At 40.4% G+C, this 12,132-nt stretch overlaps 1 protein-coding gene across 1 annotated transcript in view; it reads right to left on the bottom strand.

Annotated features, from left to right (window-relative positions):
• fbxw8 (F-box and WD repeat domain containing 8) overlaps positions 1-12,132 on the bottom strand; it is a 134,771-nt gene that overhangs the window by 58,921 nt on the left and 63,718 nt on the right. The window contains exons 6-7 of the mRNA XM_078421751.1: positions 9,372-9,568; positions 2,984-3,202 (exon numbers count right to left, since the gene is read on the bottom strand). Of these exons, the coding sequence (XP_078277877.1) occupies positions 2,984-3,202; positions 9,372-9,568 (416 nt within the window). The remainder of the gene's footprint in view (positions 1-2,983; positions 3,203-9,371; positions 9,569-12,132) is intronic.

Here is a 12,132-nt window from a genome sequence, read left to right as displayed (position 1 = left end):
AACTGCTTGAAGGAGAGTAAAATATTTTTCCCGTTTTTCAAAATGATTTTTTTTCTGAAACCTGGACCTGTTCGGATGGTATCTGAACTGTAGTGGGTCCATGTTGCGAGGAAGGAGGGCAAAGATGTGCTTCTTGATTAGTCTCTCGAAGCATTTCATGACAACCGAGGTGAGGTCGGTAGTCATTTAAACAAGCTGGAGAGGCATTCTTTTGCAAAAAATTATGAAGAACATTTCAACGTTTATGTAATACCACAGAATGACATGATTGGACTGGAGAGGAAAAGAGGAGATTCCAGGCTCTTGCCTGGGATGGAGCGTTGCAAACATAACGAGCGACTGGATGGGCTTGGTTTGTTTCCCTTGGAGTGAAGGAAGCCCAGGGCAGAGCTGATAAAGATATACAAAGTTTAGGGAGGATATCAGGAGAATTTTGCACAGCCTGAGGGGTAGTGGAGGTAGAAATTCTCCATACTTGTAAGAATTACATTACAGAGATGTAATGCTGAGGCTCTATAAGCCACTGGTCAGAGCGCATTTGGAGTACTGTGAGCAAATTTGGGGCCCCATATCTGAGGAAGGATGTGAGGGTCCAGAGGAGGTTTACAAGAATGATTCCAGCAATGAGTGGTTTAGCATATGATGAGTGTTTGACTGCACTGGGCTTCCACTCGCTGGAGTTTAGAAGGTTGAAGGTTGGAGTTTAGAAGGTTGAAGATTGAAACTTACAGAATAATGAAAAGATAGATTGGATGTGGAAAGAATGTTTCCACTGGTGGGATAGTCTAAGACCAGTCATAACCTCAGAATTAAAGGGTACTCTTTTAGAAAGGAAGTGAAGAGGAACTTCTTTAGTCAGACGGTCGTTAATCTGTGGAACTCATTGCCACAGAGGGCTGTGGAGGCTGACAGTGGATATTTTTAAGGCAGAGATAGACAAATTCTTGATTAGAATGGGTATGAAGGGTTATGGGGAGAAGGCAGGAAAATGGGATTAGGAAACAGAGATCAGTCAGGATTGAATGGTGGAGTGGAATCAATGGGCCGAATGGCCTGATTCTACTCCTATAACCTATGAACTTGTGAATTATCAGAGAGAGCTGTATATCATGTGCTGGAAAATAGGATTGGACAGATGGGTACCTGATGGTCAGAATGGATATGTTGAGCCAAAAGGTCTATTACAGTTCTGTAGGATACTAATTTATTTATTGATACAGTGAGATTTAATTTGGCAATGCACATTTACCAGCCCCTGATTAAAAATATAATTTATATTCATTGCTATTGTAAGTATACTGTTGGGGTTGAAGGTTAAAGGGTTACACAAAGAATATGCTAAAAAATAATTAAGGTATTTAATAAAACCCTTTAAACAGGTTTCAATATAAGTGATGGTGATTAGCAGACATGCGAAATGTTTATAAATCTAACAGACATCTTTATGCTCTTTAAGTTTTACATGTATTAGATACTCAGCTCACGTCATCTATATACTAAAACTCTCGTTTGTTTGTTATTTGTGATCGAACTACAGCCAAAACGGTACACGATAGCTTGACAATTTTAGGCCCACCTTACTCACCGTCATCGCTTTAATGGTAAAGCAAGTAGTTTTATTGAAATCAGTGTTATATTTTTTAAGTTATTCACATTTTAAAGTTAAAATCTATCTCCTAGGGAGGGAGGATGGGGAGGGAGGTGGGGAGGAGGGAGAAGGAGGGTGGATAAGGGGGATGGAGAGGGGGAAGGGGAAATGGGGAGGGGAGGGGGAGAGGAGGGAGGGGGGTAGGAGAGGGTGCTGCACCAATGCAGGAGAGGTTTGGGCCCAACGGGTCCACTTGGTCTATTTTATTATAAACGTACAATATAAACACAATCATTAATCTCCAGTGTGAATGTCCACATGCATAAAATGGTAGACCAACCATGTTAAGACTGCACAACCAGCACTGCTCCCAGCAGATGAGTCAACAATAACAGCTAAGAACACACAGAAAACTGATGACAATTTATGTATCTTTTATTTATAATGAATGATCTCTTGCTATCCACTTTGCTGCTGTCACACTGTAAATTTCCCCAGTGTGGGACAAATTAAGGAATATATTATTATAATATTATTATTAATTGAAAAAGTGACAAAGATAATGACCTCCCCAAAACATAAAAATGAGATAGTACATTTATCAGAAACGATTAGATACTATGCTCTGTTCACAAAAGTGCCTCCTTAAAGATTCAGACGAAAGTTAATCAGCTACTCTTAAAGTTCATTTTCATAGTTTTTTTATATGTGATTAATACAAAAGATTAATCACGTATTCTGACTCACAATTGACATGTGTAATTTTGCAAGCTCCTGATTATACAACTTGGTATGCCCCACTTACAATGCCAACACAATGGATTTTGCTGATAAATTCTGGCGAGTTTGCCCAGAATCACCAGCTATTTCATTTCTGAATGGAAGCAAATCTGATAATCAACGTTAAACGTCCAAATGTATTAACAGATTTAGAATTGCATCCCCAAGATCCACTTTCTCCCATAATCTTATGACTCGCTTGCTTCTCACACCAAAACCTCAAACTTCTCCCAAACTCACAATCCATGTCCTTCTTCCAGATTCATACCCCACTCCCCAACAGTAGCCCGTCCTCAGAAATAGTGTTGAACATTATCTGGCATAATTGGAAATACATGGTGATCTCTTTGCATACATGTTTAATACAACATAGGACAGAGAAGAAAAATCCAAGGCTGTACTTTTGGTGAAATTAGTTCTTGATCATGTTGAGTGATCTGATTTTTGATTACATTCCATCACATAGTTTGTTGCATAGCACAACTTTTTAAATCAGCATGTCATGTATTGTGTTCCAAGCAGCTCTGCCTAACACATCTATTAAAGTAGTAAATACCATAACTGTTGTCCATTTTTACGATTATTACTTTATGATAGGCTTTGAAAATAATTTACCTTATTGCCGTCACTCATTATCCAACCAACATTTCTGACACCACAGGCAACCCGATTAATGGATACTTCCAGGCAGGTCACAGTGTTTCCATAGATGGAGTGAAGTACTTTTGGCTCTGTACCAGGTTTGAGTAAATAAACTGTATCTTCAGCTGCTGCCAGCAATGTTTCATTTCCATCTATATTCTGAGCGTTGGGAACAAACTGAAGTGAGCTAACCTGCAAAATAATGAGAACAAATAGCTTCGAGGAGTTTTATGGATTACACATCACATACGCAAACAAAGTATCAATTAAATATGTTTGACATCAAAAACTAGAGAGCAGTCCTGAGCTACCATCTATCTCATTGGAGACCCTTGGACTATCTGTAATTGGACTTTACTGGACTTTACAATAGACAATAGACAATAGGTGCAGGAGGAGGCCATTCGGCCCTTTGAGTCAGCACCACCATTCAATGTGATCATGGCTGATCATTCTCAATCAGTACCCCGTTCCTGCCTTCTCCCCATACCCCCTGACTCCGCTATCCTTAAGAGCTCTATCTAGCTCTCTCTTGAATGCATTCAGAGAATTGGCCTCCACTGCCTTCTGAGGCAGAGAATTCCACAGATTCACAACTCTCTGACTGAAATTGGTATAAATGAGTCAATGGTATCTCAAAATTATTTTCATTTGGCAATACAAATAATATATGTCTTGGTAAAAAAAAATGGCATGGCAACCAGCAGGTATAAATAGTGAATCATGATTCAATGACTTAAGAAATAATTAACTCCTGTGATTAAGTAGAAAGTGCTGATTAAGTTAAATAATTAAATTAAAATTTGACTGCTGGGATTTCACTCATTTTAAAATATTATTGTGCAAGTACACTGGCCCTCATATTAATACAAATTTCCACAAACTATTTCCTCTGAAAATATATCAGCTGTTCAATTTTGCATCTCAGTTAAATGTTTGCTAAAATATAAAACGTCTAAAATTGTGCAATTTTATTATACTTTACTTTTAGACAGTTTTCTCCCTTCAACATCAAAATATATTTTAGACACACCGACGCTCTACATCCTGGTTCAGAGTCCTGTTCTACACCATATTATTGTTCAGTGTACAAAGCAACGGGATACAGTGTACAAAAGATACAGTGTACAAAGCAACTGGTCTTGGCATCATGTTCGGCATAGACAATATGGACCATAGGGCCTGTTCTTGTGCTATGCCGTTCTATATTCTACGTTAACAATTTTAAAAGCAAACTCATTTCCTTAGGAAATAAAGCACGCACTCTTAAGCAAACTGGCTTTCAGACCATCTTTTGAACGATTCAAAATATTTCTGTGGGAGAGAACTTCATTTAAAATATGACTGTTGTAATGTGGACACAAAATTATCCAGAGTAAAATACAACAGTGCAAAATGCCCACAATGTTCATGAACCCCAGTGAATACAGTCAATACATTACATACAATCTAAAAATAAGTATACAAAATTAAAGAGCAACAAAAGGGCACAGCAGGAATTAAATGCCAGGAAGATGATCTCAAATCATTGATCAACCAAATCATTAGGCTGAGGATCTCATTACTTTTTGGTAGATTTTAATGGATGTATTACAAGAGGGACAGCAACACATTAGCTAGCATGGAGACACACGAACTGCAGATGCTGGAGTTTGAGCAAAACCAAAATGCTGGATATACTATCAGGCATCATCTGCAGAGGGAATGTGCAGATGATAGGTGAGAAAAGGTGAGGGGAGTTAGGCTGGCAGATGGGTGGAGTAAGTGACAAAGGCTTTGGGTGAAAAGGAGATAAAAGGACATCAGACAAGGAGAGGAGAGGAGAGGAGTGAAATGTAAAGTCAGAGGGAGGGTTATAGTTGGAAGAGGGCATAGGGGACCAAATGGGATAAAAGATAGATGACGGACTCGGAGATGGGAGATGAGTGTATAAGGAGGGGAACAAAGCAGGGTGACAGCAGGGTGGATATGGTGGGGGAAATGGATGAACATTGAGGTGGGGGCCACAGGGGGTAGTGGGGTATTGCTTGAAATTGGAAAATTCAATGTTCATTCCATTGGATTATGAGCTACCAGGCGGAATATGCGGTTCTGTTCCTCCAGTTTGTGTGTGACCTCGCTCTGTCAATGGAGGAGGCCATGGACATAAAGGTCGGTATGAGAATGGGAAGCAGAGGTAAAATTATTCTCAACCTTGGCTGATAGAGTCCATGTATTTGGTGAAATGGTTGCCTCGTCTACGCTTGGTCTCCCCTATTTGAAGGTGGACACATTGGGAGCATCATATACAGTAGACGAGGTTTGGGCACCTGGGGTCCCTGGGGTCCCTGGGCAGAAGTGTGGAAACATAGAAAAATAGGTGCAGGAGTAATAATAATAATAATAATACATTTTATTTATATAGCGCTTTTCATATACTCAAAGACGCTTTACAGAGATTTTGAGAACATAGGGAAATTAATAAATAGATAAATATGTAAATAAATAAATGAACAGAGAAAGGAGACAGTAGGTGAGGTGACCTTCAGTGGTTGAAGGCAGTACTGAACAGGTGAGACTTCAGCGATGTTTTGAATGTGGTGAGTGTGGGGGAGTCTCTAACGGTTTGGGGTAGTGAGTTCCATAGGGTGGGAGCAGCGATGGAGAAAGCCCTGTCCCCCCAGGATCTGAGTTTAGTCCGGATGTGGGGGGATAGGAGATTGGCAGCGGCAGAGCGGAGGGTGCAGGTGGGAGTGTGCCTGTGGAGGAGGTCGGTCAGGTAGGATGGGGCCAGGTTATGGAGGGCTTTGTAGGTTATGAGGAGGATTTTGTACTGGATTCTCTGGGGGATGGGGAGCCAGTGGAGTTTATAAAGGACGGGGGTGATATGGTCACGGATCGAGGTGTGTGTGAGTAGACGGGCAGCGGAGTTTTGAATGTATTGAAGTTTATTGATGATTTTTGAGGGTGCGCCATGGAGGAGGCTGTTGCAGTAGTCCAGACGGGAGGTGATGAAGGCGTGGATGAGGGTTTCTGCAGCTGTGGAGGAGAGGGATGGACGGAGACGGGCAATGTTTTTGAGGTGGAAGAAGGCTGTCTTTGTGATGTGTTTGATGTGTTTGTTGAAGGAGAGGGTTTGATCAAGGATGATTCCAAGATTCCGGCCCTTCTAGCCAGCACCGCCATTCAACTCCTTGCTTCACTCATCCCTTCCCACCCAACCCAGGAGATGTAACACCTGTCCCTGGGAAGGGATGAGTGAAGCAAGGAGTTACGGAGGGAATGGTCTCTGCAGGAAGTGGAAAGCGTGGGGATGGGAAGATATGACTGGTGTTGGGGTCACGTTGAAGGTGACAGAAATGCCAGAGCAAGATGTGTTGAATGCAGAGGCTAATGATGAAAGGTGGGGACCAGGGGAACTCTACCCTTGTTCTGTCTGGAGGGGGAGCAAGAGAAGAACTGCAGAACACAGAGGACACATGGGTGAGGACTCCATCCACATCGGCCAGGGGGAGGGGGGGGGGGGGGGGGGCGGCGGCGGCGGGGAACCATCTTTACTGAAGAAAGAAGACATCTCTGATGTCCTAGAGAGGAAAACCTTATCTTGGTATTAGATGCGGTAGAGAAGGAGAAATTGAGATTGGCTAGCATATTTTGTTAACAGAGTATGTGTGAACTCATAAACTAGGGACCACATGATAGGGGACACATTAGTGAGCACAGGACGTCTCCACAATTACATATGTATTTTTGTTTTGCTCTGTAGGTATATTTATTTGTTGATCAAAAAATGTCAAATAAATAATTTACTATAGTGAGCTAGACAGGATATTAACCATTTCTTTAAAAAGGAAGAAAAAATGAAAACAGCAAGCTCTTAGTTCAGGCCATCTCTTAGTTCTTTTCCTTTTTACACTTGGCAATACTGAATTGGCATTTGACCAATATATAATACCCAACCTCGTTTTCGGTGAAGTTCGCTGCATGGTTTCGCAATTTAGTATGCAATAAAATTATGGTTGCAAAGTAACATAGCTGTTAAACAGAACCATCATTTGATACCATTATAGTGCATGATTGTTTAAATTAAATGCCCTCAAAACATGATTAACACCAAAAACCAAGTTTCTGCATCTTGACTGATTTAAAGTCTAAACTTGGGAGAAAATTTGGGCTTTGTATTTTTATTGATATTTTTAGGATTTGGGCATCACTGGCATTTATTCCCCACCCCACACTACTCGAGAAGGGGCGATGAGGGACTTCCTTCAACCATTCCGGTGAAGGTACTCCCAAAGTGCTGTAGGTCGAATTTGAAGCCAGTGTTCGTGTAAATTATAGCAATATATATCACAGTGCGGATGGCATGCAAGTTGGAGGGGAACGTGCAAGTGGTGATGTTCCCATGCTCCTGAAGCCATCAAGATTCTTCAAGGGAAGATGTGTTGTCAAAGGGTGCGTGTGTGAGTAAATGTAGTGTGTACACTTTGCAGCAGCAGTGTGCTAGTGGTGGAAGAAATGGAAGTTTAAGAAGGTAATGAAGTACCAGTCAAGTCGACTGCTTTGTCCTGGATGGTGTCAACCTTCTTGAGTGTAGTTGGAGCTGCGACCAAAAATGGACTTTAAGTAATAGAGACTGCCATTAACAACACCAGCAATTGCTGTGTGTGGCATCAAGGATACCCTGTAATACTAAGTATAAGAAAATAACTGCAGATGCTGGTACAAATCGAAGGTATTTATTCACAAAATGCTGGAGTAACTCAGCAGAGGTCAGGCAGCATCTCAGGAGAGAAGGAATGGGTGACGTTTCGGGTGAGTGAATTACAATCTAGGGTAACTCTCTTTCCAAGCAAAAAGGAAGATAATATAATAGTTATAAGATGATCATCCCAGCCCCAGGACCTCATTATAGGAATTTCCCAGAGAATTGCCCTTCATCTAATCCACTAAATTTATTGTAAGATCAAAAGTAGGGATGTTAACAGTGCTGAATTTCATTTACAGCTCCTAAACAATTTCTACATCCAGGAAGACTTGGTGAAGGTTCGACTTTGGATGGTAAGTCTCGAGCAATTTCCATTAAGAGATTTATTCACAAAATGCTGGAGTAACTCAGCAGGTCAGGCAGCATCTCGGGAGAGAAGGAATGGGTGACGTTTCGGGTCGAGACCCTTCTTCAGACTGATGTCAGGGAGGCGGGACAAAGGAAGGATATAGATGGAGACAGGAAGATAGAGGGAGATCTGGGAAGGAGGAGGGGAAGGGAGGGACAGAGGAGCTATCTAAAGTTGGAGAAGTCGACGTTCATACCACCGGGCTGCAAACTGCCCAGGCGAAATATGAGGTCCATTAAGAGATAATCTAGCCATCTATTCTGTGGTGTGGGACTTAAAGCCCGACTCCAAAGCCTTTCCAACATGTACCAAGGCTGAAGTCAGCAATGTGTTTGAATACTCTCCTCATGCCTGGAGGGGTGCTGTTCCAACAACACACAAGAATCTCAATAACACTGAGAAGAAAAAAATCAGTTAACTTGACAGGAACCCCTCCTTCACCTTAAGCATGCCATCGACCAATTTTGCACTGTGTCTGCTATATGCTTATGCCTGCAAGAAGCAGAAGAGCAAGCTGTCAGGGACATTTTGATAGTGCCTTTCAAAATCATAACTCCACCACTTACAAGGGCAGTGGGTGAGTTTCAACACATTATTAGACAGCAGTAGCCCAGATTATTTAAGAGTGGACAAGTGCTATTTTGCCAGTCATGCTTATATCCAAAGAAAATATAAATAAAATCATATAACAGTGAAAGTATATCAATTGTTTAAAAAGATAAATCGCTGTTTGAGAAAGTAATAAAAATATTTAAAAGGCACCAAAATAAATACAATCATTTCTGTGTCACTTGTAGAAAAGAAACAGTAAGTCCAAAAAATAAGCTAGTAATACCATTCTGGAATTTGTATGACCATCTCTGAGGAATTAGAAAGAGTATTTTCAATATATTTATGAAAATACACAATTGATAGTTGGATGCAAACAGGCTTGACAGATCAAATGACCTTTAGTCAGAACAACAGTCACCACATTTGAAAAGCAATTAATTGCCAAAGGGTTTTTGAAACCTTTCAACATAATAAGGTATTCTATAATTTTAAGTGCTATTGCTTTATTCAGATTGACCTTTCTCTTTAAAAAGTTTGATTAGTGTTTGTTCTTTCTTTGAATTGTTCATTCTATAAAACATTATCAATCTGATGGATGCTGATGGCACACAAACCTCTTGATTCTCTAATAATGAATGGATTCATATAAAGCATTCAGCAATGACTAGAAAACTGATGTGCCCACGTGAGAAATAATGGAAACGTAAACCCACCAGTTTCTGAAGTTCAAATTGGCATGCTTTTTGCCAATATCCTCTCTGGTCGCTAGATTCTAATCTTAGTTGATAACATGAGGAAGTTGCTACTGCAGTGCTATCTAATGCTACAGCGATAGCCTGAATGTCCTGGCTGTGCTGATAATGATGTATTGGTTCTCGCCCGAGAACTGTGCTCCATATATCAACAGCACCTGCAAGTGAACATAAGAGAAAATTGATAACATGTTAATACAACAATGACTTTTGAACATAAATGTTAGTACTTTCATTTTAAAAAGTCTTTCACAATTATATTTAATGCTTTTTCACCTCAGCGCATTCTGTCACTCATCAATTGATTTTAATTTTGAAAATGTGTACCATTACTCATATCACTGGGGAAATTTCATAGATCAAACTTCACAACGCAGCAAATTGAGCAGCACACATTAATCTAACTCAGACGTGGCTTGAACATCATGTTTAATATCAGACAGGTGACGAAATAGTAATGGGGAACTCAATAGCTTTCAATCCTTTTATTTGATTATTTGTATTATTGGCATGGATAGTTACATACAGTTTGCAGCTTGCAAATGACACAAAAATAGGAAGGGTTGTAACCAGTGGTGATGGAAATTAAATACATGGAAAAAATGTGGCAAATTACTTTAATGTGGCAAATGTGAGACCATCCATGTCAATTTAAACTCTAAAACAGAGCGCATTATGAAAATCTAGCAGAGTACGTCTGCGGTGACTTGTGATGACTATTCATGGAACAGGCCCTTCGGCCCAACTTGCCCGCACCGGCCAACAATGTCCCGGCCACACTAGTCCCACTTGCCTGCGCTTGGTCCATATTCCTCCAAACCTGTCCTATCCATGTACCTGTCTAACTGTCTCTTAAACGATGGGATAATCCCAGCCTCAACTACCTCCTCTGTCAGCTTGTTCCATACACCCACCACCCCTTGTGTGAAAAAGTTACCCCTCGGATTAAATCTTTTCCCCTTCACCTTGATTCTATGTCCTCTGGTTCTCGATTCCCTTACTCTGGGCAAGAGACTCTGTGCATCTGCTCGATCTATTCCTCTCATGATTTTGTACACTTTTGTACACAAAATGTCGAGTACAGAAAATTATTGAGAAAGATAACAGGCATATAGTCTAATATTTAAGTAAAGCATTGACAGGATATTACACTATTGGAGATGACATTTTACAGATGAGATGTTAAACCAAGGTGCTCTGAGTAGCTTGTAGAAATGTCTGCATCATTTGAGAAGATGAAGAAAATGAAGACAGATTTGGAACATGGAAATTGAAGTAACATTCATTACTAATCTTGAATTCTTCTGTACAGGATTCGTAATGATTCCTCCCCACCCTTTTCCACAGAGTTGATGGCCATGACACCACATTTCAAGGGAAAGTGCTTAGATTCTCTTGTTAGTGATGATCACTGTTCAGCACTTTTGTGGCATGATTGCTTGCCAAGTCTCAACCAAACACAAGCATTGTGATAAAAGAATCTGCTTTATTAACTCAGTGGGTCCAGCTGTATTTGTGGAGACAAAAGGTTAGTCAACGTTTCAAATTTCGATCTTGTAGCAGCACTGAGAGTTGACCTGAAACGTCGACCATATCTTTGCTTCCACAGATGTTGCTCGACCTGCTGAGTTCCTCCAGCAGTTTGTTTATGCTCAAGATTCCAACATCTGCTCTCTCTGTGTCCCCGTGAACACTTTCAAGTCTTGTCATATGCAGGCAGTTTTTTAGTGTCTACTGCCATTAATAATGCATATGGCACAACTGCGGAGCTAGATCAGTAACAGTGAAGAATCGGCAATATTTTTTCAAGTGGCTTGGAAAGCAGATTGCAGGTCTGGTGTTGGTATGCTTTTGCTGCTCTTGTCCTTCTGGCTAGTAGAGGTTGGGGATTTGGAATGTGCAGTCTAAGGAGTCTTGGTGAGTTTCTGCAGTACGCCCTATAAATCATAGACTGCTGCTACTGTTTGTTGGTGGTGGAGTGATCGAATGGTTGTATGATTGAGTGAATGAAATGAATGATTCTGCCAATATGACCATGTCACGTGTTATACGTGTATACCCAGATGATTGTCCGTTGGACAATCGTTACATTTGTCATCTCCGCAACAAGAATCCAGGTTGATGGTGGATTCTAACAGCACTTTTGTCACAAAGCTTTACAGATCATTTCCGAAGGAAGTTAAGAATTAGTCACATTACTGTGAATCATGAGAAACATTTCAGCTGCAGCATGCAAGGAAAACAGATTTCCTTCCCTTAAAAATACTGCTGAACTGAGTGGATTTATACCATGAGTGAAATCTGATCACCACTACTGATATTAGCTATATGAAACAAATTAATTAACCAAATTAAAATTCTCAGCTGCCTTGGACGGATTTGAACAATATTTTATGTCCTAAATCTAGATCACTGGATATATAATCGTGCTGTATTTTTTATTTGCTTCTATAATATACATTTTCAATAACTCGGTTCTCACTATGTGATAATAAATTATGATACGAGACTTTTAAAAATAGGGATGGATACATCACATTAAAAATTGGTGCTGTAGCTACACCCAAACAGATCTTAAACAATTACAGATAATTTATATTGACTAATTCTCAACATTTTATGCCCATAGTTGGCACTTCCTATACGGGATATGCCTTAACAAATGGAACTACCCACAATGAGACTTGGATCTTGAACATCTTTTATGCCTCCGCAAACAGCC

Source organism: Rhinoraja longicauda, chromosome 25 (assembly GCF_053455715.1).
Source record: "Rhinoraja longicauda isolate Sanriku21f chromosome 25, sRhiLon1.1, whole genome shotgun sequence".
Lineage (NCBI taxonomy): Eukaryota > Metazoa > Chordata > Chondrichthyes > Rajiformes > Arhynchobatidae > Rhinoraja > Rhinoraja longicauda.
Note: the sequence above shows the minus strand (reverse complement) of the source record. Positions and strands in the feature narration are given on the sequence as shown.